General features: G+C 70.5%; 4 protein-coding genes across 4 annotated transcripts; 1 reads left to right on the plus strand and 3 right to left on the minus strand.

Moving 5' to 3' along the window:
• Positions 1-1,648: 1,648 nt before the first annotated feature.
• Positions 1,649-2,596, minus strand: POLD4 (DNA polymerase delta 4, accessory subunit; the record flags this gene model as incomplete). Its single annotated transcript, XM_082000202.1, has 3 exons — positions 1,649-1,888; positions 1,957-2,261; positions 2,586-2,596. 3 exons carry the CDS (start codon positions 2,594-2,596, stop codon positions 1,659-1,661), a joined length of 546 nt encoding a protein of 181 aa, XP_081856328.1. The 3' UTR covers positions 1,649-1,658.
• Positions 2,597-2,796: 200 nt separating this feature from the next.
• On the minus strand, positions 2,797-4,947 carry LOC309405737 (glycine N-acyltransferase-like protein 3; the record flags this gene model as incomplete). The annotated part of the gene is made up of 5 exons (XM_082000594.1): positions 2,797-3,217; positions 3,291-3,411; positions 3,874-3,994; positions 4,085-4,192; positions 4,870-4,947. 5 exons carry the CDS (start codon positions 4,945-4,947, stop codon positions 2,797-2,799), a joined length of 849 nt encoding a protein of 282 aa, XP_081856720.1.
• A 482-nt stretch (positions 4,948-5,429) lies between these two features.
• Positions 5,430-7,195, plus strand: LOC309405433 (glycine N-acyltransferase-like protein 3; the record flags this gene model as incomplete). Its single annotated transcript, XM_082000203.1, has 5 exons — positions 5,430-5,507; positions 5,911-6,018; positions 6,120-6,246; positions 6,335-6,452; positions 6,793-7,195. The coding sequence occupies 5 exons, from the start codon at positions 5,430-5,432 to the stop codon at positions 7,193-7,195; spliced, it is 834 nt and encodes a 277-aa protein (XP_081856329.1).
• A 1,316-nt stretch (positions 7,196-8,511) lies between these two features.
• CLCF1 (cardiotrophin like cytokine factor 1) lies at positions 8,512-17,837 on the minus strand (the record flags this gene model as incomplete). The annotated part of the gene is made up of 3 exons (XM_082000598.1): positions 16,769-17,837; positions 10,541-10,707; positions 8,512-9,003 (listed from the first exon to the last, which is right to left on the minus strand). Exons 1-3 carry the CDS (start codon positions 16,794-16,796, stop codon positions 8,512-8,514), a joined length of 687 nt encoding a protein of 228 aa, XP_081856724.1. The 5' UTR covers positions 16,797-17,837.
• Positions 17,838-19,772: the final 1,935 nt, after the last annotated feature.

The following is a 19,772-nucleotide window of genomic DNA, read 5'->3' on the forward strand; positions in this document are numbered from 1 at the left end:
GGGGTGGCTTTGCTAGCAACCACCCACCCCTTTTTCCCCCAAGCCCTGGGCTGCGTTGGTCCCCACCAAGGTGGCACAGCCCAGGCGTAGGAGAGGAGAGTGGCGAAATCATCCCTCTTCCCTTTTCCCCACAGATGTGGGGAGGAGAAATTCCACCTGCAACTTTGTGATACCGCTGGAGGCCAGGGACAGGCAGGAGCGCCATGGTCCAGAGGTGAGCCCCCCACAGCCCCCCAGTTCCAGACAAATCCCGACTCCCGTGGGGTGCTGTGGCATGTCAGGCCGAGGGCCTCTGTGTGGGACGAGGCAGTGCCTTGTGGGCCAGGGGCCACAGGTGCAGAGCCTGCTGCCCCCTCGGCGGGAGTACCACGAGCGGAGGATGTACTTGTGCACGCAGGGACACCTAGACTGCCCCGCCACCCCCCTCTGACCCCCACCCGCAGTCCCAATACACCCCCCACCCAGACCAACAGGCGATGGCATGCTCCAGCTGAGCCCCTGCCAGCCCTGGGGACACCTCCGTCCCCAACTCAGCGCTGCTGGCTGCCACCACCCCCCTCCCTCCCTCCTTGGTGTTACCCTGGGGTACGGGCAGCCCTGGTCAGGGAAGGGGCAGGCAGCACTGCCCGCTCCATGCCAGCTTTGCAGGCACCTGGATGGGCAGCGACTGGCGTCATGGCTTCTCTTTCATTTTTTCCAGATGCGGAAGACGGAAGACAAACCAGCAGCGTTGCCCTCTCAGGTACCAGCGCCGTGTCTACACCTGGGCTCACAGTCCAAAGGCCTTCCCTCTCCCAGTTTGGCCAGTTCCACCAGCATTACTGGGAGTCCCAGCAGCACCAGCATCTGGACCTGGGCTCACCAGCTCCCCTCACCCTTTCTGTACCTGCCTGTGCTGCACCCCGGTACATCCCTCTGCTACCCCATGGGGGCCAGGGGCACCCATCCTTCCCGAGACTCCTGCCCTGTGCCCCTGGGGACTCTGCCCGGGTGTCGCCTGGGCTGGGTGCCGACTCCTTCTCCCCACTGCCATCTCTGGCTCCCTGCTGCAGCTCGGCAAGGTGACATCCATCCTGTGTCCCGCCGGCCCCACACCAACAGCTGAGCCGCCCCATGGGGCCAGCTGAGCCCCCCCACACTGTGGGTCAGGCTCCCTGTGCTGCTTGTGGTGTGTGTCGGGGGGGCCCTCTGGGGCAGGAGCACCCCTACAAGGGGGCAGGGGCACCCCCATAGGGAAGGGAGCTCTGGGCAACAGGGACACCTGTCTGCCCCAGGGCAAGGCGATCTGTGGGGCAGAGGAATTGCCATCTGCTCTGTACCGAGGGGGATCTGTGGGGCAGAGGGCATGGGGGGGCGCACAGATCCCTGTCATTAAACTCTGTGTGACTGGACAACCCACCTGGCGCTCTCCGGGGAGGGTACGGGCCCTACACAGGGGCTTTGCCCCCCGCCCCGGGTGCCCCCCAAACAGCACGCGGCAGCCCCCCTCCTTCACTCACACCAAGCCTTTAATCCGCCCGGTGCCCCCGGGCTGCGGCACGGCTGCGGCCAGGCCTGGGGAGCGATGGGCACGGCCCCCCACCCCATTCCTCCTCCGTGGGGCGCGGCGGCTCAGAGCGCGTACTCGTGCCAGAGGCTGCGGGGCAGAGCGGAGGGGGTCAGTGGGTGCCCGGTGCTCCCCACCCCCTGCTTTGTGGTGGTGAGCGGGAGAGATGCCGGCGGGGGGGGGACACCCCGGGAGAGGGTGGGGGTGCCCGTACGCCCCCCCAGACCCACCTGTAGGTGACGTCGGGGTTGTCGCGGTGCTGCAGGAGGGCATCGCGCACCGGGCCCGGGGGGCTCAGCCCCAGCGCCTGCGCCCGCTCCCAGCGCTGCAGGCGGGTGATACCTGCGGGAGGGGCAGGGTCAGCGGGGCACGGGGCGGGGGGGGCGCGCCGGGGGACCGGGGGCTCTCACCGGTGCAGGGTCCGTACTCCCAGGCGAGGTCGAAGCCCCGGAGCATCTCCAGGAGGGCTTGGTCCAGCGGGGGCTCCTCGGTGGGCGGGGGGCAGCCCTTGACCTTGACCTTGCCCAGGGCTCGTCCCACTCGCCGCCGCCTCCGCCGCGGGAAGGAGTCGGTGATGCGCCGGGGCTGTTCCATGGCCCTACGGGAGAGCGCGGCGGCGGCGATCCCGGCCCCGCTCCTGCCGGGAAGCGGCCCTCCCCCGCCCCGCCCCTGCCGGGAACCGGGCGGAAGCGGCGGGGCCGGGCCGGGCTGGCGGCTCGACGCGGGGGGCGCGGCCCGGCCGTTGTCACCCCCATCCCGGTGGTCCCCGTCACCCCCACGAGCCGTGACTCACGCCGTGCAGCCGCCACCCCACGCGGTGCTCTGCCTGTGTGCGTGTCCTACCCCCCTCCACGGGAAGCTCTGCCTGCCTGCAGCACCCCCAGCCGCGGTGCCACCGTCCCGGGGGGACACACGCACAGGGCAGGTGCCACAGATTTGCCTGAGGCTGTTCAGCCCTCCCTGGGGGAGCCCAAAATAGCTTGAGGCAGCGCCCCAAGTCCCTCTGTGGTGACTCCCCGGGGATGCAGCTGCGTCCCACGGTGGTGACATCGCCACCGGGTCGCGGCTGTAACGGCCAGTGACGAGCCAGGTGTGAGAAAACTGGTGCTGGAGGGAGACACAACCCTATAGCAGCCATCAACGAGTCCACACTGCTCTTTGGTTTGGGTTTGGTTTTCTTCCTTGCCCCACAGCGCGGGGACTTCTCTGCCCCGGAGGAGGGGTCACCGTGGGGACACACACACACACACTCAGGGTCCGGCCCTGCCCAGGCCGGGGTTGTGCAGGACGAAGCGGCACAGCCCAGGCAGTCGCTGGTGGCCCAGCACCTCCTGCAGCCGCTGCATGGGCCGGTTGCCCGTGGCCGTGTGCCCAAAAGCGGGAAAGCCGCGGGCCTGAGCACGGCGAGCGGCGAGGGCCAGCACTGCCCGCATGTGGCCGCGCCGGCGGTGGGCAGGCAGGGTGTAACCGTGGGTCCCCGTCCCGAAGGGGTCGGTCAGGGTCCAGCAGAGGGGCTGCCCGGCCCCGTCCTGCAGGCAGAGGTTGGGGAAGCGCCGCAGCAGCTCCGCCAGGTACTGCCGGCTGCGCGCGTTGCCCCCGTACGTCCACGTCTCGTTCAGCAGATCCACGTGCGCCGGGCTCAGCGAGCCCACCCGCAGGCCGGGGTCCAGCCTGCAGCGAGAGTCGGCCATCAGCGGGGAGCTGGCAGGGGGCTGCCCGGGCAGGGGGACGGGGGGGGGCTCACCGCGTCTCGGGAAGGGTGCTGGGGTCGGGGTGCAGGTAGGTGTAGTACTCGGAGACCTCCAGCTCGACACCCTTGGTCCCCGCGATGGCCTGTGACACCGTGGCCACCCCCTCCTGCAGCCCTGGGGGTGATGCTGTCAGGGGCCCCCGCTCCACGAGCACCCCCATTCCTGCCCCCCGGCCCCTCTCTTTCTGACTCCGGCACACTGTGCCCCCCCCGGGGTCCCCAAGGGCTCCCCATAAACACGTTCTCAATCCCCAGTAGCCCAATCCCTGCACCCACAGTGTGCCTGGCACCCCAATTCCTGCCCCAGTGTCCCCCAGCACCCCCAGGCCCAACCCCAATGCTCCCCAGTGACAGCACCCATCAAACCCCTACCACCCTGTGCCCCCCCAGTGCACCTAGTGCTCCCCAGTGCCCCCCGGCACCCCAAAATCCTTCCACCAGCACCTCCCAGTGCCTCCAGTTCCTTACTCCCTTATCACCAACAGCTCTCCCCAGTGTCCCGTGCTCCCAGTGCTCCCCAGTGCTGCCCAGTGACTCCTGATGCCCCCAGGACCCGCCCCTGAAGTCCCCGGGCCACCGAAGATGTAGAAGGTGGTGTCCCAGCGCAGGCAACCGGGGGTCTCCAGCAGCGCCCGGTAGGCACCCACGTCCCGGTAGAAAGCCGCATGCGTGTTCCTGTAGCAGTCATCCACCGGCATCTGTGGGACGCCCATGGGTGCCCTGAGCCCACCCGGCATGTGCCAGGGCACCGTGCCCCCCTATCATGCCCCCACACCCCCGCCGGCCACCTCTCCGCTGCGCCGCGCCAGCATGGCGCCGAAGTCGGGCCACGAGTCCACCACAACCTCGAACTCCCCCGGGTTCCCCCGGTTTATGTTCAGCACGGCCCCGTGGACCTGTGGGGCCAAGGGGTCAGCGCTGGGGGCGGGCGCGGGGGCAGATTTGGGGTGCCCGGAGCCAGCACAGCCCGGGTGCACCCCACAGCGCCCTGCCCTCACCATATAAGGCACCCTCTCCCCATAGGGCTCGGTGGGGTGAAGGCAGAGAGGGCGGTGCCTAAAGCCAGGCTGCCCACAAGTGGGTGGGGCTGGGGAGTGGGCGTGGCTGGTGGGTGGGGAGGGGCAGGCAGGAAGCCTGGGATTGGCTGCATTTTACCCTGCCTGGGTTGGGATTGGTCGGCTTGTGTATCAGGGAGTCTGGGAGGGGATTGGCTGGCTTGTGTGGGCCTGGAAGGGGATTGGCTGGCTCAGAACCAATCTGGGCTGGGATTGGCTGGAGCAGAGTACAACTGGGCTGGGATTGGTGGGCTTGGAGCCAGCCCTGGGACTGGGTGATGCCCAGGAGCAACCTGTCCTGGACTTGGGACACCCGGGGGGCAGGAGAGGGGGGGACACAGGGTGACACTGGGCTGCCTGTCCCTGGTGGGTGAGAGTGGGGAGGTGACTCTGGGGTCCCCACCACCGGGGTCAGCAGACGGGGGCGACACTGGGGTCCCTGTCACAGCAAGGGGCAGGGGTGACAGTGGGGTCCCCGTCATGGCGAGGGGCAGGGGTGCCAGCGGGGTCCCCGTCACCGGCAGGGCGAGGGGCAGGCTCCTCCGCAGGGCCCCCTCCAGGCGCTGCAGCTGGGCCGGGCACGTCAGGATCAGCATGGTCCTGCCAAGAGACCCTACAATAACAGAGGGACAGGACCCCCAGGCGGGGACCCCATCCCTGTCCCCATCCCCAGCAGACACCAGCAGGGACCGGCCCCAGGTGGTCCCCAGCCCCTCCAGCACTCACCCCGCAGCAGTCCTGTGGCTGTGGGTCCCGGGGAAGGCCGTGGGATGGGTGAGTGGAGACCGTGGGGCAGGCGGTGACACCAGCAGGTCCTTGCTTCTGTGGGGCAGGCAGTAACACCGATGGGTCCCAGGGCTACTACCAGCCGTCACGGTCTGGTGAGTGTCCCCTGCCCGGGGGGTGGCCCCATATGGGGGCAGGGGGCAGGGTCCATCCCACCGGGCACCGGGCGTGGGGCCAGCCCTACCTGCCCCGCAGCCGCCTGGGGACGAGTGCTCAGCCAGGACACCCTGCCCCACAGCCGCCAACACCCCGGAGCCCCGGGATCCTCGGTGTCACCGCCTGCCCCACGGCCATGCTGATCCTGACGTGCCCAGGCCAGCTGCAGCGCCTGGAGGAGGCTCTGCGGAGGAGCCTGCCTGCCACCCTGCCGGTGATGGGGACCTGGGGGACCCCTCTGCTTGCCCTCCACCCTGCCTGGGATGGGACCCCAGCCCCCTCCCTCCCCCCTCCATGCTGGGTGACAGGGCCTCCAGGGTCCCCTGTGACCTCCCTACCCTGTGCTACTGGTGACGGGGACCCGAGGGACCCCCATGCCCTCTCCTCCATCCTGCCAGTCATGGGGGCTCTGGGGACCCCACTTCCTCCCCTCTGCCCTTCTGGTTACGGGGACCCCGGAGTGGTCCCCACATGGTGTCCTGGCCACCCCCACCGATGGAGGCTGGCAACACTTGGGGTGCACCCAGGCACCATGGGGGGACAGTGGGACCCGTCATGGCCCCACTGCCCATCAGAGCCCCCCGTGCCACCCCCCCAGCGCTGACCCTGTCCTGCAGGTCCTGGGAGCCGTGATGACGGTGGCCCGTGGGAACCCCGCCGCCCACGAGGTGCTGGTGGACTCCTGGCCCCATTTCGGCGTCGTCCTGTCCCGCCTGCGCCCAGAGGTGCTGCTCTGGCTGCCCACCACCCTGCCAGCACCCCACACACCGTGGGGCCGGGGGGGGTCCATGCCACCTGTCCCCGCTCAGACCCCCGCTCCCCTCAGGAGCACGGGGACCCCGGGGACTTCTACACCAACCAGCTGACGGTGTATTACCGGGACGAGGGTGCCTGGCGGGCGCTGCTGGGGGGCACCGAGGCGGTGGGCTGGACCCGGGCCTTCCAGATGCATGGTAAGCCTGGCACGGGGCGGGGGGGGAACGGGACCCGGGCACGCCCCTGCCCACCGTGGCCCTGCCCGGGCTGACGGCGCTGCCCCAGGGATGCAGGAGGGGATGTACGAGGCCGTGCGCGAGGCGGCTGATGCCAAGGGGCTGCGGCTGGAGACGTACCGGTACCAGGCGCTGCTGAGCCCCCGGCCGCCCCAGCCCCGTGTGCAGTGAGTGCGGGGGCACCCAGGGACACGGTGGCATCGGGGGTCCCGGTCACATCCCTGGGTGGCACAGTGGGTCCCACAGCGCATCCCTGGGTGACATGGGGGTCCCCGAGCACATACCTGGGTGGCACAGTGAGTCCCTGAGCACATCCCTGGGTGGCACGAGGGTCCCTGAGCACATCCGTGGGTGACGTGGGGGTTCCCAATCACATCGCCGGGTGGCACGGCGGGACCCCAATCCCACCCCAGGGTGCAGCAGCTCCCCTGTACCATCCCTGCTGGGAGAGGGGTGCAGGTTCCCCTGTCCCCCCCCACCCCATCTCTCCGCTCTGCCCCATTGCAGGGTGCCACCGGGGCTGCGCCTGGCACCCGTGTCCCCGTCCCACGTCCCACTGCTCAACGCCACGTGGGGCTTCGGGGGCAACGCCCGCAGCCAGCGGTTCCTGCTGGGGCTGGTGCAGGCGCTGCCCAGCGCCTGCCTGCTGGGACCCCGTGGGCGCCCCGTCTCCTGGAGCCTGCTGGACCCCCTGGGCTGCCTGAGCCACGGCTACACGCTGCCCGCCTGGCGCGGGCAGGGCCTCAGCGGGGTGACGCTGGGTGCCCTGGGCCGGGAGCTGCACGCCCGCGGCTTCCCCATCTACTGCGGGGTGCTGCCCCACAACACCCCCTCGCAGCGGGCCGTCCGTGCTGTGGGCTTCCTGCCCCAGCCCGGAACCTTCTACACCCTGGTGGTCACCCCCAAGTAGTGCCCGGGGATGGAGGGGGGGGGGGCATAAAATGGGGTCACTCAGGCCTGGGGGGTCCTGGCTCCCCACCCTACCACTCCCCACACAGCAGGGGAACAGCCCGACCACCCCACTGAGCTCAGAGCCTGGGGCAGTTACCTGTTCACCCTGGCCCCTACTGATGGCACCGCTGGCTCCTTGGGCCCCCCGCCGTGTGGCACGGGCGGGGCAGGGGTGCTGGAGAAAGGCTTTTATTCGTTCATACAAGATAGATCTTCTGCAATAAATACCCCAATAAATAACATCTCCAATAAATAAACACTCATAGACGCACCAGGACAGCGGCCCTGGGGCCCCGCCTCCAGCCCCGCCCACCACAGCCCCGAGCCCCACCCTCCCGGGGGCCCACTGGGTTGCTAGGCAACCATGGGAGAGGCGGGGTTTTGGCAACGGGGGCGGGGCCTGTGGTAGGAAGGAGGCGGGGTTTGCTACACAGGCTGGTGAGCAGGGCTTATTGCCATCCGGGGAGGGGTGGAGCCTATCGCTCCTGGGGCGGGGCTTGCTGCTGGGTGGGGCGGGGCTTATTCCTATGCTTTGGGGGATTGGTCCTTTTAGGGATGGGCGGGGCTTGCACCCACTCTGGAGCCCTTGGGGGTGGGGCTTATTGCTGCTGCAGGGCAGGGGGAAGAGCCTGCTGCCCTCCCCCCGCCCCACGGGTGTGGGGACAGTCCCCAGGACACTGGGCACCCTGGGGGGGTGGGCACAGCATGGCGGTGGGGACACCACGGTGGCATCACCCCCTGCCTCAAGACGGTGGGGGCATGGGGGGGCTTTGGTGGCACTTTGGGGTCAGGAGCCCCATCTTTCAAGGCGCACTGGTGATGGAGGGGGGACACGGGTGGCTTTGGTGGCACTCGGGGTCAGGAGCCCCCGTCCCTTAAGGCACAGCGTGGTGACAGAGGGGATGTGAGGTGGCCGTGGTGGCACTTTGGGGTCAGGAGCCCTGTCCCTTAAGGCACTGTGATGATGGTGGGGCTGTGGGGTGGCTGTGGTGGCACTTTGGGGTCAGGAGCCCCATTTCTCAAGGCACAGCGAGGTGATGATGAGGATTGTGGGGTGGCTGTGGTGCACTTTGGGGCCAGGAGCCCCATTTCTCAAGGCACGGTGTGGTGGAGGAGAGGGGACATGGGGTGACTTTGGTGGCACTTTGGGGTCGGGAGCCCCATCCCGCAAGGCACAGCGAGGTGGCGGTGGGGACATGTGGTGGCCCATCAGGGTGAGGACCCCCATCCCGGTCCCGGCGAGGTGGGGGGGCTGTCGGGGCCGGGGAGGGGAGCTCAGAAGCCCCTCGCCTCCAGGCGCAGCGTGACCACGGCGGGCGGCACCTTCTTCTTGAGACGGTTGAAGTCCTTGGCCGAGCGCCACAGCCAGGTCTGCAGCTCCTTCAGCAGCCAGAAGTCATCCATCTTCTTGAGGAAATCATTGGGGGCGACGGGGGTACCGGGGGGCGCGGGGGGCCCGGCGGGGCCGGCGGGCAACGGGTAACCCAAGGAGGACATGACGCCGGCGATGCTGAGCACCAAACCTTGCAGGCTGGAGCAGAAGTGGCCGAGGCGATGGCGCAGCTCGGCGGTGCCCGCCTGCCCGTCCAGCGCCCGCAGGTAGCAGAGCAGCCGGCTGTAAGCGCGGTAGTTGGCGGCCAAGCGGGCGTTGTCGGTCAAGCCCCGCCACAGGTCCAAGTCCACCGTGGCGCTGGGCACCCGCTCGGCGCGCGCCAGGCGCGGGGGGTTGAAGTCGGGCTCATTGAAGGGGGGACCCAGGTAGTTCAGCTGCAAGGGAGGGGAGGGGGTGGCTGTCGGGCATCGGGGGCTGCCACGGGGGACACTGACGGTGGGGTGGGTCCCTGCCTGCCCCGTCCCAGGTTCTCGTGCTCACCGTCATGTCCCCTGTCCCCACGTCCTCCTCGTCCCAGGTCTCCGTGTCCCCTTGCCCCTCACAGCCCCCTTCCCATCAGCTACCCACGCTCCATGTCCTCCATGCGGACATGCCCCCCACGTCCCAGGTCTCCACGTTCCTCACGTCCCGGGTCTCGGTGCCCTCAGCTGGCCATGCCCACCACGTCCCCTTCCCCCTCATTGTCCCTGGTCCCCCCTGCCCACCACACCCCCAGTCTCCATGTCCCCCTGCCCGGGTCTCTCCGTCACCCTCCCACCCACGTCCCCAGCTTCCGTGTCCCCATCCCCATCGCCGCTCGTCGGCGCCCACAGCTCCGGGCAGCAGACCTGGAGGTACCCGTCGGTGGGGTCGAGCCCAGCCCCACAGCGGTGCCACCCTTGTCACTGCTTGGCACCCCACGTGCTGGCACCATCAGGGCTGAGCCAGCAGCACCGGGGGCACGTCAGGGCAGAGACGGGGAACCTCCATGTGAGCCGGCGCTGCCGGCAGGCAGGGAAAGGCAGCTGCCTGCACCCCTGCCTGCACCTCCGGGCGCAGGGCGGCTCCCGGGCCCCTGCTTTCGGTCGATGAGACATTTCCGTGGCCCCCGGCACGGGTGCAGCCGGGCACGGCAGGGGAGACCCACAGTTCCCGGGGAGGGTGGGCAGCGCCGGCAGCGCCGGCGCCGGGCAAGGGCACGTGAGTACAAACACGTCACCCGGAATTGCGGGACGTGCGGTGGCACGCGCGTGTCACGGGTGCCCCGGCAAGGACGTGCCTTGTGTGCGCACATGCACACGTGTGTGCAGGCATGCGTGTGTGTGTGAGCACTGATGCACACCCATGCGTGTGTGTGCAGGCATGGCGATGCACACGTGTGTGCAGGCATGCACGCGTGCAGCCACACTGATGTGCGCACACGTATGCGCGCGCACGCACACACACAGAGGTACATGCAGCCACCCCAGAGCACACACATGTGCAGACGCACTCCCAGATGTGTGCACACACGTGTGCAGGCGCACACCCACAGGCGCGCACACCCTCGCCCCGGTGCTGCCCTGCCCGCGCCCGTGTGTAGGCAGGGGGTCCCCAGCTGGTGGCGATGGGGCAGCACGGGTCTCCCTTCCCCTCCCCAAGGGGTCATCCGCCTGGCACTGCCCCACATCGCCCCCCTCCCAGCCCCGTGCCATGCCCGGTCCACGTGTGCCCTGTGCCACCCTGCCCCGGGCGGGTGGCCACTGGTGGGGCTGGGGAGCGGGTGGGCAGAGGACCCTGGCGGGGTGTACCCGCTCTGGGGAGCTCGGACCAGCCGGCGCATCTCCCAGGGGAGATGGCCATGGGGAGGATGGACAGGACAACCTGCCGGTGCCGTGGGGCAGGGCGGGGGGGGCACAGGCAGGGGTGGGGCGCGGGTAAGCCCCTACTCACGTAGGTGCCGGCGAGGGTGCGGAGCTGGTGCTCCAGGTAGCGGGTCAGGTCGTAGGTCTTCTGGATGGACTGGCCGGCGCCCAGCTCCTCCGTGCAGTTCAGGGCGGGCAGCGCCGGCAGGTTGCAGAGCGCGGCACACAGGAAGGTGAAGATCCCCCAAGAGTCTCCTGCGGGGGACACGGCGCCTCAGCGGAGGGGCAGAAGGGCTGGGGGGCACCTCCACCTCCCACCCCTGGGCTGGGGGTGACAGGGACACCCTGCCCCGGGCGGTGGGCAGCACCCCCCGCGCCACGGGCCGCTCTGTCCTTCGGCTCAGGCACGGCACTGCCGAGCCGCCGGGGACGCCCCCGGCCGCCGCCAACCTCCCGCCGTGGGACGACCCACCTGCAAGTGGGGAAACTGAGGCACGGGAGGGTTACGTGTAGTGGGGTCGGAGGGAACCCACACCTGCAACAGAGCAGCTCAGCGCCTTCCCCGGCACGGGGCAGCTCACGCCTTGGCACGGCCAGGGCAGCGCTGGGCGCCCGGCGCGATGCCGCCGGCACAGCCGGTGCACCGGGGACCCCCGCCTTGCCGCGCTGACCCCGCCGGCACCGCTGAGCCCGGGCTCCCCTCCGCACGCTCCCGCCTGCGGGCTTCAGCAACAATCCTTTATATGGTCTGGAGCGAGCGCGGCTCGCGGCGCTCCCGCCGGGACGGCACGGCCGGGTTATATTTGGGCACGGCGACTCACCCACCATCAATGCCGGAGCGGGCTGGGCATCCCGCAGGGTTGCCGGCAGCCCCTGCCCTGGCGGGGACCCCCGGCCACCCCCACCGGGGGGCCTTGGGGAACGGGGGGGGGGCCGGGACAGGGACCCCGAGGGGGGGCCGGGGCGTGGGGTGACCTTTGCCGACGCTGTCGGAAACCGCCGGCCGGGTCCCCATCATCGCCCCTGACGTCACGGCGGCCTTACGAGCTCCAGCCTCGTTAACCGGCGGTTGTGCAAAGGTCGCGGCCCGCGGCCAGGATGCTCCCAGCCAACTGGCACCTCTCGGCACGCCGGAGCCAGGCTTCCCGGCAACTCCTCCGCGGGGATGACCCACTGCCTGCACGGCTCCTGACGTGGTCAGCCTCCGCGGCGGCCCCCCGGGGAGCCGAGGCCGGCGGGAGCCCCGCGGTGCCCTCACACGTCACCGCTCCCCGTCACGAGCCGCCGGGAGGTTTGGAAACCCGGGAGCAGCCAAGCGCCGGTGACGCACGAGGGTCCTCGGGGACACCCCGGCTCTGGCCCCGCCGCGGCGGGTACCCGGCTGCGCCCGCCAGCCCCCGCCGCGGGGGGATGCCCGGCTCCCAGCTGCCTGTGGGTGTGCAGCTCCCCCGCGGGTGTGCAACACGCGTGCAACACGCTGCGCACGCCTGCGGTACGCCCCGCGGGCGTGCAGCACACGGTGCGGTTGTGCTGTGCATCACGCGGGCACGTGAAACGGCACGCGTGCGTGTGCTGGAGCTTGCGCGCGACACCGCGCAGGCGCGCGATACGCGCCGCGCGTGGGTGACACACGGCGCGGGTACGTGGTACACCGCACAGCTGTGCCGTCGGCCGTGCGGGAGTGCCACGGACCACGCAGGTGTGCGACACACCGCGCACGCGATGCACCGTGACGGCGTGCGGCGCGCCGCGCGTGCACGACACGCCATGTAAGTGTGCAACAAGCCACGCGATGCCACACGCAGGCATGACGGACCGCGAAGGTGTATGACAGAGCGCGCCTGTGCGTGATGCGCGGCGCGCGCCAGCGCACGCACACCGTGGGCTTATCTCGGCCCCGCCGCGGGCTGGCGCGGGCGCCCCGACACGCAGCCGTGCCCCGCGGTGGGTGCGTGCAGCCGCTTGCCCGTGGCCGGGCCCCGGCGTGCCGGTGCGTCCCGGCGCGCGGAGCGTGCCGCTGTCCCGCCTCGCGCACGCAAGCGTGCGTGAGACGGGCGTCGGGGCGGCCACGCCGCGGTGACTCACCCGCCCCCGGGGGTTTGCTTTGGCCAAGCTCGGCACCGCCGGGCTGGCCGGACCCTCGCCCGCCGCCGGCTCGAGTTTCCAGCGCTGGATTTACACCAGCGCTGGCCCTGCTGCGGCCAAACCAAACACAGCCGGAGGAGCCGGGCTGGGGGCGCGGGGGGGCCGGGCTGGCAGGGAAGGGATGGTCATGGAGCTGCCGGCAGCTCCCGGGCAGGTGGCCGGGGCACGGGGTGGAGGAGCACGAGGATGAGGATGAGGGAGGAAGGAGATGGAGAGGTGCCTGGCGGAGGTGGAGGTGGGAACAGGAGATGGCAGGATGCGCGGCCGTGGCGGCGGCACAATGCCGGCCGTGGCACAGCAGTGGCCATGGCACAGCAACACCGGTGGCAGGGCAGCGGTGGTGGCCGTGGCCCGGCGGTGGCCCAGCCGCGCCGGGTGCCCCACGGAACAGCCGCTCTCCCTCGCCCACCCCGCTCACAGCAGCTCGGAGCCGGGCGGAAAATATCTGGGCACCGGCACAGACAATGGCGGCGGCGGCGGCCCGGCGGGGAGGAGGGAGGCGCGGGGCCGGCGCAGCTGGATCCCGGTGACGTCGGAGAGGAAGAGCCCGAGGGTTTCAAAACCGGCCCTGGAGCCTGGCCAGGATGCTCCCAGCCCACGTAAGCGGCTCACGGCGCGGCTGCCCAGGGTCACCCACTCGGTCCCCGGGGGCAGCTGGGGAGCCGGGGCTGCCGGGGGGGCACGGGACCGAGCACCCCCCCCAGGCAGCGCTGGGCTGCGGCGGGCGGCGGGGCGCGCTGGCGGTGCCACGGGCAACCCTCGCGCGCGTGGCGGCGGGGATGTCGCTCACCCGCCTTTGGCGGGATGCGCACGGAGCCAGGGGCATGCCGGCGGGACCCCTGCCCTCCCGCGAGCCGCCCACCGCCCCAGCAGCGCGGGCGGCCGGCGCTGGCCAGACCTCCCGGCGAGCGGCCGAGGCGGGAGCGCAGCCGCGGTGCCGGGTGAGCTGTTCCCCGGGCATGCTGTGGGCAGAGGCGCCGGGGTCAGGAGCGACCGCAAGCCACCCGGAGCCGCTTTCCCGAAATCCTCGTGCAAAGCAGCGCCCGGGGCGGGGGCGGCAGCCGGGAAGGGGGGACCCTCGCAGCGGAGCCCCCGGGCGGCGCGTGGAGCCGAGCCGGCCCCGCGGCCCCCGACACCTCGGCGGGAGCCGCCGTATCTGATGGGCCGGTGTCCAGCGGCGAGCAGAGCCCCCTCCCGCCCAGCGGCCCCATCCCCGGCGCTCGTGGGAGAGCCCAGCCCGGGAGGTCCCGCGGTGGCCAGGCGTGAACGCGGCGCAGGGCTGAGGACAAAGCAGCCCTGCCCGCGGGCAAGGCAGGGAGCAGGCAACAGGCAGCGGCCACCTTCCCCGCTAGAGCTGCCTGCAACCCCGACCCGCGGCGCTTAACCCTTCCCCGCACGCCGTCACGGGGCGATGTCGCAGCCCGAGGCGGCAGCCAGCCTCTGCCCGCCGCTCCGCTCGGCGGGTCTGGGAGCGGGTGATGCTCAAGGACACGGGACAGGCACCTCTGTGTCCCCAGGCTGCTGGCGTTTAACCCCGCCGCGGCTGGGGAGGTGACGCCGTGGCGTGGGGCAGGCGCAGCAGCAGCGTGGTGGAGCCGGCGCAGCGGAGACGCGAGGATGCTCACGCTCCGCATGTGCCCTGCGCCCCGACATCCGCGATCCCGGCGGTCCCCGAGAGCTGATGGGAAGGACACGTGTGTCCTTGCTCCCTGGAAGTGTCCACGGCCACTGCACTGGGGTCCCCGTCCCATCCCATCCCATCCCATCCCATCCCATCCCATCCCATGGGATACCACCTGCCTGCTCCCAGCCCACACCTCCCTCCGACCCCTCTCCCAGCTTTCCAGGAGCCACCAAAACCCATCAGCCCTGCCTGCAGCTCCTGCCTGCAGCTCCTGCCTGCAGCTCCCGGTGCCCACCGGGCCCCCACCGAGCCCCTCGTCCCCGCGCGGCTCCCGCCATGCCGGGTGCGTGCGGGGCCGGGGAGCGGCTGGGTGTGCGGGGGGAGCGCGGCCCCGCGTCCCGCCGCCCCGGCCATGCCTGCGCTCGCGGCGCTGAGTGTTTACATCCTGTCTCCTCCGTGTGTTTATAAATGCGGCCGCACACGGGAGACTCCAGCGAGGCCGTAATTAGCTGGGCCTGGATTTCCCATCCGGCTCCAGCCAACGGCACGATGGAAACACCCCCGCCGGCGAGGGGGGCGCGGGCCCCTAATCCCAACCAGACCCCACCGCCCCGCACGCACAGCCGGCCCGGCACAGGCACGGCCCCCACCTCTGCCGGTGCCAGCCGGCACCCATGAGCCGTGCGGGGCACCCCGGCTGCCTTCCCCCCCGTCCCGGCGCGGGTCGCGGAGCCGTGCAGCCCCCCGGACCCCGGTGCCAGCCCACGTGGCACCGCGGAGCCCTGGACGGCACAGCCCTCTCCGTTCCCTGGCACCTCCAGACCCGCCACCGTCGCTGGCATCGCCCGGCCAGCAGCCACCACCGTGTCACCGGCACCGGCTCAGCGTGGGACCGGCGGGTCTGCGCGGCCGTGCCCGCTCAGCACGGCCATGCCCGGACGCCTCAGCAGGCCCCATGTCCCCCAGCACCCTGGCCAAGCCCAAGACACCTCCGTCACCCACCAGCCACGCGCCACCCGGGGCCACGGTACTGCCGGGCCGGCGGCTCGCCGGCACAAGCCAGGCCGGCTGCCGCCCAGATGTCCCATCTGCGTGGCGGCGAGCGCATCCCGGCGCGTCTGCCGGGCGCTGGTGCTCGGCAGGCGGGCGAGGGACCACGGGTACCCTGTGCCGGGCAGCGGGGTGCCGGCCCGCGTGGCACAGGGGCCGGCAGGTAGGAGCGGGGCCGGGGGGGTGATTTATGGAGCTCCATGCCACTTAGCGCGGCATAAATCTCCCCCCAGCCCGGCCCTGTAAGCAGAGCCCTCCGCATTTCCCTTCGGAGGCTGCTCGCGGGCTGCGCCTAATGCAGCCCAGATGTGCGCCGCCACCGTGCCCTCGCGCCGCCTGCTAAATAGGCACGGGGACACCGGCGCTGCCGCGCGTCCCCGAGCCCCGCCGGGGCCGGAAAGCTGAGCTGACGCCGGCCGGGGATACCCCAAAACGGGGAGTGGGGCCGGGGCAGCCAAGCGCTCGCCCTGCGGCTCCTCACGCTGTGCCGGGCTTGGCGTCCCCTTCCCTGCCCGGCCCGGTGCCGGCCGCTGGCTGACCGCAGGCCCCAGGTCCGGTCGTGCCAGCGGCTCGCCGGCCACATCCACCGGCCCCAGCGGCGGGCGGGAAGGGGGAGAGGAAGGGGCGAGGGAGGGCGATGGAGCCACTTGGGATCCCGGCCTCGCTTTTCCGGTTCCCCGGCGCTCGCCCTGCTTTGCCCGTCCTGCGTCACGCTGGCACCGCGGGAGCTGGAGGCGCCGGCCTCGTGCTGCCGCGGCCCCGGTCCCACCGGGTGGGAGCCCGGGGAGCCTCGTGGCACCCACAGTTTGACCTTTTAAGGGTGTTTTCCAGCATTTTCCCCGTCCTTTCCGGGCGAGGAGCCCCTGATCCCGGTGTGCCGTGGGGCTGGCCAGCCCCCCAACCGCCCCGGCTCTCCCAGGACCCCCGAGGCGGCCACTCGGGCCGGGGGAACAAAGCCGTCCCGCAGCCGTGGCCGCAGCCCTGGGGACGGTCTCCTCCAGAAAGCACCGTTTCCCCGGCACCCCAAAAATCCCGCTGCCGTCTGCCGGAGGAATCTCGCCCGCTTCGGCAAAGGCGTTCCGAGGCGAGCCCCGAAATCCAGCCCCGGGCAGGAAAAATAACTCTTCCTACCCCCCAAATCCCAGCGACTTTCATTTTCCTCCCCTCTGTCAGTGCCGGGGTTTAATTCTCCGTGCTCAGCGGCGGTTCCCTCCCTGGTAATCACAAACATGCATGGAAAAGAGGGAACGAGAGAAAGGGGAAAAAAAAAACACACACACACACACACACACAAAAAAAAAACAACAAAAAAACAAACCAAATCCAGAGAGGGGAAAGTCTTAAATCAATCCCAAAGCCAGACAGACGTTTTAATCACATCAAATTAAAATCAGCAGCGGCTCGGAAAGGAAAAACCATGGCAGGCAGAGCGCAGGCAGAGCGCAGGCAGCCCCCCGCCCCGGCCCCGGCCGGCAGCACCCAGCGGCTCGGTCTTACCTGAGAGCTCCCCAGCAACATTTAGCATAGTCGGGGTGCAGGGTGGGGTTTGGGGGGGCACGGAAGGTGCAGAGGGGAGGGCGAGAGGAGCCCAAAACGGAGGGGCTTGGCTCTTGCTCCGCGCCCCGAGCGGCCGGCCGAGCCCGCCTGCTCGCCTCTGCCCTGGCTCGCTCGCTCGCGCTCGCTCGGGGTTTGGTTTGGGGTTGGTTTTTTTTTTTTTTCCCTCTCTTTGGTTGGGTTTTTTTTCTTTTCCCGCCCTATTTGTTTTGGTTTGTGTTTGCTTGGGTGTTAGGTGGAAAAAAAGAAAAAGGGGGGGGGAAAAAAAAAAAAAAAAAGCTGTCCGGGTTGGGTGGGTTTTTGGTGTGCGAGTGTGTGCACGGCTCGCACCACGCTCCGGCTGCCTCGCTCGCCTCCTTTCCCCCTTCCACCTCCCTTGATTTGCTCTTTTGATTGGTGTCCAGGAATGCAAGAATAAAAAAACGCGAGCTCGCGTACACCCTCTCCAAGCTGCTGCCTCCCTCCTTGGCTTTTTTTTCTTTTCCTCTCTCTCTTTTTCCTTTTTTTCTTTTTTTTTTTCCTTTTTCCCTTCCCCCCCCCCCCCCCATTTCAAGTGTTAAGCAGAACCAGGTTGCTTTCAAGAATGTATTTGATGCAACTGCACACAGGAGCGGGCTCCATTCATTCCCTCCCGCTCCCCCAAGCTTCCCCCCCACCCCACGCCATCCCACCCCACAGCCCGGGGGTCCCGGCGCGGGGCAGAGGTGGGGAGGCTGGAGCCGAGTCCCCCGCGGCGGTGTGGGGAGGGAAGGGGAGTCCCGGGGGTGCCGCGGGCCGGGCCGGGGGCAAGGGGGGGACCCCCGGCTTTCTCCTTGCCCGAGCCCCCCCGGCTCTGGCTCCCGCACCGCTTTTGTTAGGGGCCGGTGCGGGGCGAGTGCGTGGCCGGTGCGGGGTCTCCTACCTGCTCTCAGCTCCATGCGGGACGGGCGCGGGGCCGCGGCGGTGGGTGCGCGGTGGGGGGGTCCCGGGCAGGCAGCTGTCCCGCACACCGGAGCCGGGACTGCGGCTCCCATTTGCCGGTCGGAGCCCTCTCGCCTCTTCTCCTCCCGACGTACAGAGCCGCCGCCGCCGCCGCCCGGTTCCCCCCCGGGGAGGGGAGGGGGGGTCCGGGGAGGGGGGAGAACGGGGCGAGGTGCGGCGGAGCGGCTCCTCTCGCCGCCCCGCAGCGGGGCCAGCGCGGGGGGGGGGCGGCGGGGGGTGCCAGCCTGCCCCCCCCCCCCACGACCCCCCACCCAAGCGGGGAGGGGCGGGATGGGAAGGAGCGAGGACAGGGCAGGCAGCGAGGGCCGGGCCGGTGCGAGGAGGGTGGCGGGACAGCCCGACAGACAGCCCGACGGACAGACAGACAGGCGGGCGGGCGGGCAGGGGCTCTCCTCGCCCCCTCCCCTGCCCCAGCCGCAGAGGGGGGGCTCCGGGGGCGCGGACAGTCCCCCGGGACGGGAGGGGACGGGGCGGCGGCAGGTGAGCGGCCGGGAGCGTGGGGCGTTGGGGGGGGCGCGGCCGTGGGGACCCCGCTCCCGGTGGGCGCTGAACCGGAGCCCTCGGGAGCGGCGGCGATTCAGCCCCGCGCCCGCCGTACCGGCTGGCCGGGGCGAAAAGGGGGGGAACCCTCGGGGCTGCCCGAGCTCCCGCTGCCCGCACAGCCACGCATGGACATGGAAGGACCCCGGTCCCACACACGACACCCCCCCCCCCCGCGCCCCGCGGGGTGCGGGAGCCCGTGGCCACTTCCTTTCCCGATTCAACCCCCCCCGTTAAGACGAACCCCCACCCCACCGCCCGTGGCGACCTCGGCAACGACCATGGCGTTTCTCATGATCCACCCGGGACGAGTGGGGTGGGCACACGGGGGGCGGGCAGACCCCCAAGGGCCATGCGTGGTGTAAAACCTCACCGAGCCGGGGCCCGACGGGATCCCCCAGCCAGACACTCCCCCCCACACCCCAAACCCCTTCCCCTCGTGACCCACAGCCACGAGTGGGTGCTGCCACGCAGGCGAGTGGCGCATGGCCGCCGCAGGCCAGGGAAGCCGGCGGGACTCTCTCGGCGGCGAGGGGAACGTCCTTGCCTGCGCTGGCTCCCCCGAAAAAAAGCTTTGTTTAAAACAAAGGCGCTGCTCGGGAGCGCCGGGAAGGGCCGGGAGGTAAAAGGCGGATTCGTTCCGTCTCCAGCCCCCGGCCCCGGCCAGGTCTGAACTCTACCGGCTCCATTACCAGCAGCAATCACGTCCCCCTGGCTCTCCCCAGGCCGCGGAGCAGCGGGGTATGTGGTGGGGCCATGCCGAGACCAGCCTTTCCCCCAAATCCATGGGGACCCTCCATGCCGAACCCACCAGCCTCGGGTTTAGGGACACCCCCTTGTACAGATAAACCACGCAGGGGCACACGCTGCAGCGGTGCCAGGGTGATTTATGGGTTGGGAGCCATGGATTCGGTGTTGAATCTGCCAGGAAGCACCCACCAGACCTGCTTTGGGGCAGCGGGGGGTCGTGGGTCCACCTTGGTTAAGATGGGGGATTCTCGGCACGCTGCTCCAGCCAGGGCGATGCCGCTCACTCACTCGCTGCGGTGAAGGCGACGCAGTAGCCCTGCGGGACCAGTGACGAGCCACAGAGAGAGGAAGGCTCCCCGGCGCTCACTCGGGGGGTGCCGCGGCCCCAGGGGTGAGGCTGGGGGTCGTGGAGGTGGTGGTGGGACAGCCCCCGGGTGCCGGGACAGAGCTGCCCGAGCTCTCGCGTCGGGAGAACCGGCGAGAGCGGCTCGGCGGAGGGAAGGTGCCGTGGCCCGGCTCCCCCGCAGCGTGCCGGGGGGTGTCCCCACCTCCACCCCTGCCCGCTCGGGGCGTGGGGCCAGCCTCTCCGCTCCCCCAGCCGCAGTGCAGGGTATCTGGTTTCCCCTCCCCGAGCGAACAGCCCCCCGCCAGCAGCGTGGAGCAGTTGGGAAAAGCC

This window comes from Phaethon aethereus (assembly GCF_964289735.1).
Source record: "Phaethon aethereus genome assembly, chromosome: 5".
In the NCBI taxonomy this organism is placed as follows: domain Eukaryota; kingdom Metazoa; phylum Chordata; class Aves; order Phaethontiformes; family Phaethontidae; genus Phaethon; species Phaethon aethereus.